Source organism: Elgaria multicarinata, chromosome 1 (assembly GCF_023053635.1).
Source record: "Elgaria multicarinata webbii isolate HBS135686 ecotype San Diego chromosome 1, rElgMul1.1.pri, whole genome shotgun sequence".
Taxonomy (NCBI): Eukaryota; Metazoa; Chordata; class Lepidosauria; order Squamata; family Anguidae; genus Elgaria; species Elgaria multicarinata.
Genome location: NC_086171.1, coordinates 102,046,648 through 102,059,976, shown reverse-complemented (window position 1 = coordinate 102,059,976; position 13,329 = coordinate 102,046,648). Strand labels below are relative to the sequence as shown.

At 41.3% G+C, this 13,329-nt stretch overlaps 1 protein-coding gene across 2 annotated transcripts in view; it reads left to right on the top strand.

The window, feature by feature from the left end:
* The window catches only part of COP1 (COP1 E3 ubiquitin ligase), a 163,932-nt gene that overhangs the window by 100,875 nt on the left and 49,728 nt on the right, over nucleotides 1–13,329 (top strand). For both annotated transcript variants that reach the window (XM_063134089.1, XM_063134080.1), the window contains exon 16: nucleotides 12,399–12,516. In XM_063134089.1, the coding sequence (XP_062990159.1) occupies nucleotides 12,399–12,516 (118 nt within the window). The remainder of the gene's footprint in view (nucleotides 1–12,398; nucleotides 12,517–13,329) is intronic.

Here is a 13,329-nt window from a genome sequence, read left to right as displayed (position 1 = left end):
ACCACGGAGTTGATTGTGGATACCATAGTCGATGGTATCAAAAGCTGATAAGAGATCAAGCTGGGGCCAGTGGGGAACAACAAGAGGTTTTGAGGAGACCTCCAAAGAAACAGTGTCCATGTTTTGTTGGAATGATCCAGAGAGAGAGAGAGTGGGTGGGTGTGTTTGGGGGAGGATGGGTGGGTGGTACAGAGAGAATATTTAGGATGGATTGGAGAGAGAGAGAGCTAGAAAGAAAGTGTTAGGAGGATGGGTGATCCAGAGAGAAAAAGTTAGTTGTAGGAGAGGTGTAATCTATAGAGAAATAAGTGACTGGGGTAAGTGGATTTGTGTACTGGGAGCACGGTGTGTGTGTGTGTGTGTGTGTGTGTGAGAGAGAGAGAGAGAGAGAGAGAGAGAGAGTATTTTAAGGGGATAATCCTGAAAGAGAAAGAAAACAGTGGGTTCAAAGGAGTGAGCTTGTTTTTAGGGGCTCAGACATTACCTGTGACATGTATTCAAGTTTGGGGGAATTTACTTGGGTCTTAGCATTACCAGTTTTCCTTTCTGTGATATGGGTGTTTTGTGGCTGGCAGCCCCTACTACAACAGCCATTTTGTGAATGGGCACCTACCCATGGCAGCCATTTTGTTATTGTGCCCAGTGGCCCAAAAGGTTGAAGACACCTGCCTTAATATTTCTGCTCATCTGCAGTCTGTCAAACAATGTCACCTTCAAAGTCTGTTCTACTCATGCTTATATTTCTATTTGATCTACAGAAACTTCTTTGCATCCTTCCTACAATCAAATCCTTCCTACTCCCAGCAATCAAAAAACATTTGTGTGTTTATTCCATTCTTTTGGTTTCCTTATCACATCCATACTTTGAAGCTCCTTTTATTATAATTAATTCTTATATCTTAAGCTTCATTATTAGACATTCTCCTTTCATTCAGAGAGACAGATAAAAAGCACTGGAACGAGAGTCTCGTTATCTTACATTCCTTTTTAATGCCCCAAGCTAAAAATTACTGGAACAATTTTTTTTTAATATAATTTTAATCGTCGTGTTTCCCTGAGGGTGCAGGGTTGGCTTTACACCATAGCTGTCAAAAGAAATGATGCTGCAAGCTACATGTTTGATAAATATCAGAAAACGTCCCCTTCTTAGCTTACTTCCATTGCTTTTTAAGTCAGTTGCTTTAGAGTCCAGGACAACTGTTGAAGTCCAGGGTTCTTTCAATTTGTTTGCAGGAATACCTCTGTAAAGTAGTAAAGATAACCAAGAACCCACAATGGCAGTACCCCATCCAATCTCTCTGCTCTCATATTGTGATACATTCTTTCTCATGAATTCTGTTTCTCCTCAGCTTTCACCCTTGATCTCTCTTTGTCCCTTACTGTCCTTTATTCCTAGAACTCCCTCTCAAAACATCTATATTATGCCTCTTTTGTTTACTATCTTAAAAGTCACTACCCAGAGCCCACATTTCTTCTTTGTGCTTCCTGTTCAGTCCCACATAGAGGATCTTTGCCTGTATAGAACAAAGTTTGAAACCTTCTAGACATTTAAAGTTTTCACAGGAAACCCACCCCAGTCATGATGGTGCAGACTCAAGGACATGGCTCCTCCTTCTCACTCAATTCCTTATTGACCACTGCCATGGTGGCATCTGTAGGAACTTGCACATTGTTCATCCATCAGATGATGAAAAAGTGAGCTAGACCTTCCTTTCACTTTACATTTCTCACAATAAAATTCCTTTCTTTATTATATTTTGGCCATTACTGTGGAGATGTTTTGTCCTACTATTCCCATCATCCCTCACAATTAGCTCTGCTGGCCAAGGCTCATGGGTGTTGTAGAGCATAATACCTGGAGAGCCACAAGTTGCTCACCCCTGTCTGACTCTCCTCACCTGCCTTCTTTCTAGCAATTGTGACCACAATTCTTTAAGGAATAGTTACTCTCCATAGTTCTCCATACATGTTTCTTGAGTTAGAGGCAATCCTCTCCTGGATCCTAAGGATTACAACCACAGTTACATGGTGCACCTTGAATATGTCTGAGAACTAGTCAACAGGGAACACTGTTCATATAAGCACTATAGCTCCCCAATTTGCTATTGGGATTACAGATCCCACCTCCAGGACCATTGTCAGTATGCGCTAAAACACGAGCTCTGCTCATATGGGCATCATTTTGATCAGGGATATGACTACTTACCACACTGCCATCACAATAGATTTTCTCAAATGAGCTACAGAGAGTCTTGCTGGGTACAGCAGACCATGGGAACAGAGGTCACATGGACCACACCGAGGCTATTCACCTCTTTGTTCACCTCGTGATTCGTTCCAACTACTTCATCCACCATGTTATTTTCATATTCAGGAAATTTAAGGAGCATAAGGAGAAACAAAATGAATGATCTGCGTCTATTGTCACTGCAGAAGATGTAGGGCAGATACCTGTGTCTGAATTGATACTTTCAGAAGGGAGGGTGTCAAAAGAACTGAGGCAAATAATGGTGATGAGATTGAGTTATTAAGAAATTGAAAATGTATTATTTATAAATTGAAAACACACACCAAATACTGTGTCAAGATAGAATCCATCCAAGAGTTCTTCAAGATCACTTCAGTTAAAATCACTCATGCTAGTGTAGAAACACTTGGATGATATTGATAAATGCAATCAGGTACGAAAATAAGCTTCTGTTCAGAAACGATCCAGCAGGACACTATTTTTTTTCCTCCTCAACCTTGCAAGTTACTTTTCTTCTTGCCTGGAGGACTGTGGATTGCATGAGAGGAACTGTTTAGCACACACACACACACCCTCTGATTTCAGCATAGTGCATGTTTGTTGTAGGATAATTGGGGTACATCTTAATTTAAAAACACAGGAATTGAAAGAAGTGGAAATTCTGTTTTGCAGACATGGTCTGTCTGGTTTGCCATAAAGCCAGTTTCTCATTGTACACCTGCTTGCTGTAACCCCCTTGTATTATTTCTATCTATTACATTAGGAATGTCATACGTATATAGCTCGCAGATGGAGAGATCAATGGGAAGGGTGTTCATTTAAAGCATTTTTTAAAATAGGTCTTATTAGTCTTGAGCAGAGAGCATAAAATGAATACTGCTCCTTATGTAGAGAAAGAGGAAGGGCCTGTCATCATGGAAGACAATGTGTGGAGGTCTAGGTTAAGCAATTGTCTTGACTGGCTTCAGTTATAGGAATTAGGTAACTATATAAAGAATTTTACTTAATGTTCTGGAGTTGAAGTTGGTTGTGTTTGAGGGCTGTTTTGGTTTGCTCTTGTTTTTTGGTATCTCCCAGCTTTACTGTGCCTTTATCTAAACACTGTGCCTTACAATTCAGTTGGAATTAAATAAATAAATAAGTTACTTTTAATAAGTTCAGTATAAAATAGAAATAATCTCATTGATGTGTGAATAATGTTTAAGATGCAAAATTACTGTCACAGCCAACTATTGTAGCTTCCATTAGAGAATAATGCCTTGCCACTTCAGGAGTTTCCAAGGCTGTTTGAGGGGCTTCTAGCCATTGACTCAAAGAAATTGCTTGATGAAATGACACTTTTAGTTTCCTGCCTCAACAGATGATATATGTCTGGTGCTTTTAATGCGGTGCTGCATAAGTTTCTCCATTTATCTAAGCTACTTTTCCTCCCTCCCTCCCCGTTTTCTGTTGCAGGGAAAACGGGCCTTTATATTGTTTGCAGTTAACATTTTGGTGAGCTTTTTAGGCATAAATTCCATCATGAAATACAGCATATTTAACATAAATATGTTCACTCAGTTTCCGTAGTTTTACAACAGTTATAAGAACATAAGAAATGCTGTGCTGGATCAAACAAAAGGCTTATCTGGTCCTGCATTCTAAAAGGTTAGTAAGGCAGGACTTGCAGTTAAAGCGTTACTCAGTCTAAAGGAATAGGGAGACAGGACTTAACTTCTCAGAAGCCACATTGATCTTCTTCAACAAAACTTGTTCTTCTGTATGCTTGATGATTTTATCTTTAATAACGCTGTCCCCATTTTTCCTGGAACAAGACATTAAGCTAACCAGCCTATAATTTTCTGGGTCTCACTGAGATTCCTTTTAAAAAATTAGCGTGACTTTGGCCACTCTCCAGTCCTCTGGTGCAGAGGCTGATCTTAGGGAGATGTTACATATTTTTGTCGGCAGATAAGCAGTTTCATATTTGATTTTTTAAAAGAGTTGTTGGATGGATACCATCTTCATTTCTTGTTACCAGTATTTACCACAAATCTTTAGACTCCCTTCCTAAAAATATCAGTTCAGCATAGTTACCTGTCACATATCTTCTTCAGGGAAGACAGATGCAAAGGATTTATTCAGCTAGTCATTCTTCCCTAGACAATTTTCTCTTCTGATATATTTAAAAATATATTTTATTAGCGATATGCTCCACAAAATCCATTATTATTATTATTATTATTATTATTATTATTATCTGCATTTCCTTTGTGCAAGTTTGTTTTTTTCTTCTCTTTTGGACAAGACTTCCATTTTGTGAAGGTAGCCTTTTTAGCTCTAATGCAGGGCTGGGAGGATCTACTTTGGTCCAGAGGCCAGATTGCCCCATTGGACCAATCCAACAAGCCTGATGTTGGGGGAGAGGGGTATCCCCTTCCACTGCTGTCAACTGCACCTGCCCTACCCATTTTACCTTTTTCTTTACAGAAAGAGTCATGGGGCACATATGTAGAATGCACAGCTCAGACCTATACATGTTATATTAAGGGGCACCACCTCAAGCTAAATGGTGCAATGTCCAGATTGTCTAGAAACCTGGTACTGCTAACTTTAGAAGTCAAGTATTACGTCTCCAGACAGAATGTATGCTGTATGCTTTTGCCAGGAAATGCTTTGAAAAGCAAGGTGGATATTAGAAGAGGACACAGGGAAGATGAATGAATGAGAAAGATGGTAAAAGAGAGAGGAGGGGGGTTTCTCTGACATGGGCAGGAATAGAAACCGGAAGAAGAGTTTGGGGAGTCCAAGAAGCTTGAGGGCTTGTTGCTGAGGGGTCGGAGTAATTATTAGCCTGAATTTTACATAGCAATCTGAAATCACTAGGTAGATTTTTAGCACCAGGTCCCGTAGGGGGAAAAAATCTCAAATTGGATTACTAAACTGCCTTAGCAATATGGCAGAGTAAGACATCTGATCTAGAAGTGTGAAATTCTTCTCCCATCATAAAATTGTTTTATTTGGCTTGTTAATAAAATGAAGTGGTGCTCCTTATCATGAAGAGCAAGATCCTGAAAAGATCTCTAGGGGTTATAGTGGTATTAAACAACATGAGTCAATGTAATTTTATATCAGCAAAGGCCGCTATCATTATAGGCTGCTTTTAGCAGGTGCATTGTATCCAAGATCTGGGGAGTAATATTACCATAATATGAAGCATTGAAAGACCCCATTTGGATTATTACTAGTATTCCACACTCACAAATGAGAAGGAATTGGATCACTGTGAGGGAAGCTAAACGGTCTAAAAGGTAAAACAACTGAGGAAAAACTGATCTGAGTAAGCCAATGTGGAAAGTTCAGTGTAGGAAGGATGGATTAGATGGCAATCTACAAATGCTAAGAAAAGTGTTGAACAAGGAATGTTACTCTTCCAGAAACATAAATTCTCTTTATATTACTAGAAGGGTAGATTTAGATATGCTATAATGTATAATATAATAGTATTTAATTATCAAGCTAAGTTATGAAAATCTGTCTTATTAGAGAGAGAATGTGAGTGAGACATAGACACTGTGTCATGCCTAAGGGCTGTTCACTGGTGGTTAAGTTATCACATCCAACATTTTCTAAAAATAAAGGGGTTCAGCTGAGGATATATTCCTGAAGGTTTACAGCGATAACTTCTTAGGGTACCAGCTTTGTGCCGACTGTTCTGATCAAGCGAAAGAAATGGAGAGAATCTGTCTTTTTGGTATTATTTATTTATTTATTTATTTATATACCTCCCTATAGCCAAAGCTCTCTGGGTGGTTTACAAAGATGAAAAGACTGAACATTAAAAATCAGTATACAGAATTTAAAACCATAAAAACAGCTAATATTTAAAACAATTTTTAAACTCTCAGCCAGACCAAAGGCAGATCTGGAGTCAGTTAAAGCTCAACATATGCTGTTAAATGCTTGGGAGAAAAGAAAAGTCTTGACCTGGTGCCTAAAAGATAGCTATGTTGGCGCCAGGTGGTATTTTTGATATTGTACTGAACTTTCCATATTTTTCCAAATACATCCAATAATACTAAGAACATAATGGAACAGGCTGCCTACTGTTTTGCAGGCACATCAGTTGCTAAAATGAGAGAGAGAGAGAGAAGGCGGCAGTTCCTGTGTGTCAGATGTAAAACTTTTGTTCAGTCCTTCCTTCTCGTCCCTCCTTCTCAACTGGCTCTTTCACCCTACCTGATTAAGATTTTGAATGTTGTCTGTTAAGTTTCTTCCATAGAAGTTTATTTAATGGGGCTTGCACAGGCTGCTCCATGAAAAGCTTTAGACAAGTCAATAAAAATGCCCCTGATGTATGAAGGCTGTTATCTTTATCTATAGTCCGATGAATGTCATCTGTAACCTCAAGCCATAGGAAAGCTGTTCAATGCAAAAGTTAAAAAAAACACAGGCTGGCATTTGCTTTGTTGGCTGCTGTTCCCTTTGCTTTTTGCTGCTCAGAAAATAGTAAATGCACAAAGAAATACTGGTGTTGGATGGCCACTTTAAAAACAATGCAGTAAACTGATAGAAAGTGGTATTGAAATAGCTGTTTAAAAAGTTGATTGTGAGATCAAGTGTTTGCTCCACAGGATAGCATGGGAGGAAAATTCATCAGAATGCAAAATCCTTCTGATCTCATCAAGAAAGAACCAGGAGGAGACTGGGCAGGAATCTAGTCTTCCTTTTTAGTTCTTTCCAGCAGACCTTAAATATTTTATTTATTACATTTACATTTATATACCACCCCACAGCCGAAGCTCTCTGGGTGGTTCACAAAAGTTAAAACAGTAAACGTTAAAAAAGGATACAAAATTTAAAAACCATCAGGAGCATAAAAACAACAGTATCTATTAAAAACAACAGTTCTGGGGGTCCGTTAGAAAACAAACTTCACGTTGTTAAATGCTGTTAAAAGCCTGGGAGAAGAGAAAAGTCTTGACCTGGCGCCTGAAAGATAACAGTATTGGCGCCAGTCGAGCCTCATCAAGGAGATCATTCCACAGTCAGGGGGCCACCACCGAAAAGGCCCTCTCCCTTGTTGCCATCCTCCAAGCTTCCCTCAGAGTAGGCACTTGGAGGAGGACCTTAGATGTTGAGCGCAGTGTACGGGTAGGTTCATGTCGGGAGAGGCGTTCCATCAGGTATTGCAGTCCCAAGCCATGTAGGGCTTTATAGGTTAAAACCAGCACATTGAATTGGGCTCGGAAACGTATAGGCAGCCAATGCAAGTGGGCCAGAATCGGTGTTATATGTTCGAACCTTCTGGTTCCAGTTATCAATCTGGCCGCTGCATTTTGCACAAGCTGCAGCTTCCAAACCGTCTTCAAAGGCTGCCCCATGTAGAGGGCATTGCAGTAATCTAATTTGGATGTTACCAGAGTATGGACAACTGAAGCTAGGTTATCCCTGTCCAGATAGGGGCGTAGCTGGGCCACCAACCGGAGTTGGTAGAAAGCACTCCGTGCCACCAAGGCCACCTGAGCCTCAAGATGGTTCTAGGAGCACCCCCAAGCTATGAACCTGCTCCGTCAGGGGGGGTGCAACCCCATCCAGAACCAGTTGAACACCTCCCATCCGGTCAGAAGAACCACCCACCAGCAGCATCTCAGTCTTAGGTTTTTATTCTATCATGGATATTCCTTGGGTCACCTTAAAACAAAAACAAAAAACTGATGAAAAAGAGAAGTAGAACTGGGTATTATTAGCATACTAATGAGACTTCACCCCCAAACCCCATTAAAATTTATTCCAGACTATTGTTATACTAAATTCAGTTTATCCACATTCAGAAACATGTCTTGAGTGCAAGTCTAACCACACACAACTGCCCTTAAGGGCAAAACTACTCGTTACTTTGGCAAACAGATGTATCCAAACCTGACTTTGTCAAGGTAATGTGAATATGAGGGAAGAATTTACCCCTCCACCAGGGCTGGCGCTACCATAAAGGCCACACAGGCAGCAGCCTAGAGCGCCAAGGTAACGGGGACGCCGCACCCAGAAGGCGCTCTCCCACAGCGGCTCTGAGAGGGCGGCTTCCAGGCATGCCGTTCCAAAGCCACCCACCTACCCCAGCGTCCTAGCTTCACTTCGGCTGGGCGCCCACCCAGCTGAAGCAAAGTCACACCCACTCACCCCTCCAGCATCCTGGCTTTGCTTCAGCTGGGTGGGCGCCCAGCCAAAGCGAAGCCAGGCCGTTGGGGCGGGTGGGCAGCTTCCGAACAGCGCACCCAGAAGTTGCTCTCCCAGAGCGGCTTCTGGCCGGGCGCGCCGTTCCGAAGCCGCCAGCCCCCCCACCCCAGCGTCCTGGCTTCGCTTCGGCTGGGCGGGTGAGATGGCGCCCCACGCCCAGTACGCTGGGATGGGGGTGGGGTGGGTGGGTGAAAGCAGCTCACCTGCCTAGGGCGCAAAATAGTCTGGCACCGTCCCTGTCCTCCACTGTCCCCCTTCTCTCCTGCTGAGTCAGAGAATGAAAATGACTATGGGCAAGGGGGATTTGTAGGGGGAAATTGGTAGGTGGGGAAAAGGTTAAATCCATCCTCCCTACATATCAGTTTCTTTCTGCAAATGCCTTCCCTCCCAAACTTTCAGTACCAACTTTAACATTCCAGCATGAACTTGGGGAATAGAACCCCTTGTTTCTTGTAGCATGTGTTTCAACCCTTATACTTCGTTGCTTGTTCCATTACTCATGTTCCGTTACTTTCCATCCTACTTTCCCAATTCTTTTCTTCTCAAGTGCATTCCATATTGGGAAGCGATCCCATATTTTCTAAAAGACAGTAGACTCAAAAGACATGTTCTAGCCATCAGTTTCTGACTGAAGTGGCTTATCCTTATTTCTGAACTAGAAATAATCACTTTCCGGGACTACTGGATCTTCAGAGTCCGTCTCTCATCATCTCACTTCAGCCAGAAACCCCCTGCATCATCTTATATACCTCCCAGTCTGAGGATGAATCCTCTGCTCAACCTCAGACTTGGAGGATAACTTCCCACAGCTTCTGTCCCTAAGCCACACAGGAGCATGAAGCTACAGAAATAACCATGGGCCATTTAAGAATTGCATCTAGCACCCAGCAGGGAAGGAGCCACTAAAGCAGTCCGGGCTGTGCCAGGCTTGTCAAAGTCTCGGTTGCCTGCAGTTCCTTGCTGGGACAACAGCTTTCCTTATGAGGGAATATTCTAGCCAGTATCTCCTGATCTGTGCTTTCCATGGTCCTGGCAGTTCTTTGCATTGTTGTGACTTTGATTTACCTGATGTGACCCCTCTTTACCTAACATGATACAGAGCCCGTGCCCACAGCGCTCGTGCTGTGGGCCGCTACCTCTAGGCCTCCAGCATATCCAAAACACTCCATACAGTTTGAAGAGAACAGGGTAAATGGCGAAACCACTGTAGACTTGGCCTTTGGGGCAGATGAAGCAGTGCCTGTTCTCCTGTTCCTTTAGCAGTAACACTTGAGATTGGGTATCGAGATGGTTTTGTAAGTTGGGATTGAATGTACTTTGAGTTGAATTTCCTTGCTTCTATGGCAGGAAGAGTAATGGGCTAGGATCAAGGGGTATTGGCAAAACTATCACTGTTTTCCTGGTCTGTTCTTGGCATTCATTATTACTGGAATTGTCTGAATGTTTTAGAACACTTTAAATATATAGTCCAAGATGGATAGGATTGCCAGGAGCGATGCCAGTTGTGAGCAGTTTCAGTCCATCGTAAATCAATTTGAGAGGCTTCTGCTGAGGTACCTGGGATTTTTATTCCTTTCACTTATCCTGCTTTTAGATCTTGGCTTCCTTAGTAGGTAGCACTTTTATCTTGCTCAGTGAAAGGTCCATATGGTCTGAGAGAGAGAGATTCTCTTTAATTAGGAAACATGGCCACCTGTTCAGGCATTAATGAGTGTGATGAGCATTAGACTTGATGTAGCTATTTAAAAATTGTGACTTCGGATTAATAACAAATAATAATGAAACTGCGATTGGGCATAGGCACTAGCTGCTGAAATAATCAATTATTAAGTGGCTAATTTTAGAAACCAGTGGCCATACTGTTCCCTGGACTCCTACTGATCAGAAGAGAAGTTGATTGATCACATCGGCTACACAAGTGGGCATACTGTGCTGGGGCCATATGCCATCAGGCTTGGAGTTGTTTATTGCAGAATTTGGAAGGAGAATTTCAAGCTGCAAGCAGATGCTTTTGCCCCACTGCACCTTTTCTCTTTCCATCGCAATCCAGTCACTTATCTCTGCCCAACCCTTGACATTCTTTCTGTTGTAGGTTGATGCTTCAGTTCTGCAGCACTCCAAACGTCCCTTGTATAAATGCTAGCATTCCAACTGGACAGAAGGCTGCAGTTTTCATGTAGGATTCAGTCAGTTATTATCTTGCACTCCAAAGCTACAAGTAGAACATTTTTTCCCCCCAGAGAGGTACCTATGTTTATTCTGTGGTAACACTAACATGGATATCACAGATATTTTGAAGACTAGAGGATTTCCTGAGGCATAAACATAAATAATCTAGAGTCCACTTTGTCAGATGCATCCTATGTTGACAGATAAATACACAATCAATTGTAAGCAGTGGAGCCAGAACTCCGTGAGATGGAAGAGGTACAAGTGAATGTGATATCCCTATGAATAACCCAGATGTCTAGAAGTTAGTAATTGGGCTATCACTATAGAGATCAATGGAGATCAGAAAAACAGCTGTAAGGCTTGAAACCAAAATCAAACAAGCTGTACTGGTTGTGTTCCAAATGCGTTCCAACATGAGTCTTTATCAAGGGAAAAACTCTTAAAGGCTGCTCAGGAGGAATCCCTCTCCCTTTCTTCAGGGAGAGGGAATCCTTCCGAAAAGCCTTTAAAAGTTTTTCATTTCAAAACGCGTTGGGAACACAACCAGTATAGCTGTCTCTTGTTTGATTTTGCTATCACTGATCAGTAATTTAACACCTGTGTGAGAAATCCATGGGCTCAATAACTTTTTGAAACAACCCAGCTTCTTAAAATATATAGTTGACTGCTTTGTGGCAGAGTATTGCTAAAGTAAACTTTTGTAACTTTTTAATTTAGGGGTCCCCTCTCCCCATTATTGTGTCTTTAAGTCCTCTAACTGAATTAGTTTCCATTTTATTAGGCCCTTTTGCTATGCAGCCTTCAATACCACCTAATGCCAGTTGCAGCATTAACAGTGGTATAGTGTTATATCTGCATTGAAGTGAATGCTACTCATAGTTACCTTTTAAGGAAGTTTTGCAAACTAGCTTCAAATCCTGCTTTCAAACTCTGTTTTAAAGTGACCTATAATTATCATCAGTGCAGATCTAACGGTTCAGTGCTTGAGAAAGAAGGGGGGGTATTCAAGGGGAGGGAGCCTGCTGCATACTCCCAGTTTAACTTTGGTTAAGGGTTCAGAAAACTTTACCCACTAGTTTTTGGTGCCATTTCGTAGACCATGCCAGTTTTATGGCTCATCTCACAGATATGTGGTTAAAAACATCAGGTGGTAGACTTGCATAGATTGCTCTCTTTCTCTCATGAAGAAATAGGTTTTCATGCTTGCATTCAGCATTTTCCTTCACTGTAGAAATAGTAATTAAAATTTCACAGTGAAGCTCAAAAGTGTCAGAAGACAGAATACACTTCTTGGTAAGAGGTAAGAGGACTTGTATTATGGATTCTGTCATCTAGTTCTTGGTTTTATGCAGAAAAACCCCCCACCACACTGGCAGTTTGGAAGCACATCTGTTTACGCACCTTCAGGGCAGTTGTGAAATAGTTAAGGGGAGCTATAACCTGGACTTCTTTCTTTTTATTAGCAGAAATGTGCATTTCTTCTCATTAGGCAAGAAAGATCAGGAACGTGATTGATAGAATAAATAGAATAAACCCCCCTTGTCCTTTTTTCAGACTAAAGAGTAGCTGCAATTGTCACCCTTTTCTGATAAAGCTGTGACTGGAACAAAACCAGAATCTTAATCTGTGGCATTATGCTCCATCCTTAAGTGCTTGGTAACTGCTGAGTATTGTTGCATAGCTTTTCTATATACTGTTATCTATATATTATATTGTTGCACAGTTTTTTCCATATGCTGAGTCCTTTTTTCTTTTTGCCCAGATCACTGTGTTCACTACTATGATCTTCGGAACACTAAGCAGCCAATCATGGTCTTCAAAGGGCATCGCAAGGCTGTTTCATATGCAAAGTTTGTTAGTGGAGAGGAAATAGTGTCTGCGTAAGTATTTTCCTTAGCATTTGTAAAAAGCCTCAATGCTTATTGATTATTCTTGGCAAATTTCAAAGACTTAGTTTGTACATGGCTTGTGGGTGGGGGGTATATGCATATATGCCATGTGTTTGTATGAACTGTCATCCTGCTCAACAGATTGGTGTGCTTTTGTCAGAACAAAAATAGAAAACTGTTTCTCACCTTCTTTGGCTCCGCAGCTCCTCACTAGCGCAAAGGAGTCCAAGAAAAAAATGTAGATAATAATGGTCATTTGCTTTATGTTGGCAAAGTTCCTATTCAGCAGTCTCTTCAGAAGGAGTAGCAAAGAACATACTGTAACAAATACTTAATTCTGTGAAGGCTTAAATTTATATTTCTTTCTAGTCAGATGTGAAAGTTATTATAGAAGGACAGATAATAACACTTAATATCTTGCTCCAAGGCTAGATACTTTTTACATGCTATATGTTTGAGGAATTGCAGGAGTGCCCCATTGTGGCCACATGTGTTACATTGGGGAAGTAGGTGCTTAGGGGGCTCTTGGTAGAGGGTCATCTTGTATAATTAGGGAGGAATAACCACAGGTGGGCAGACAGCAATTTCCATCATTATTACTATTATTATTATTATATTTATTTGTATCCCACCTTTTGCCCAATGCTGGGCCTCAAGATGGCCTTACAAAGTTTAAAACATACATTGTGGGGGGGAACATAAACGTTTAAAATACACAAGATAATATAAGACATTAACATAGATGGAGGGCCAGATTATTCTCCAAAGGCCTGCTGGAACAAACAAGTTTTAGCCTGCTTCCGA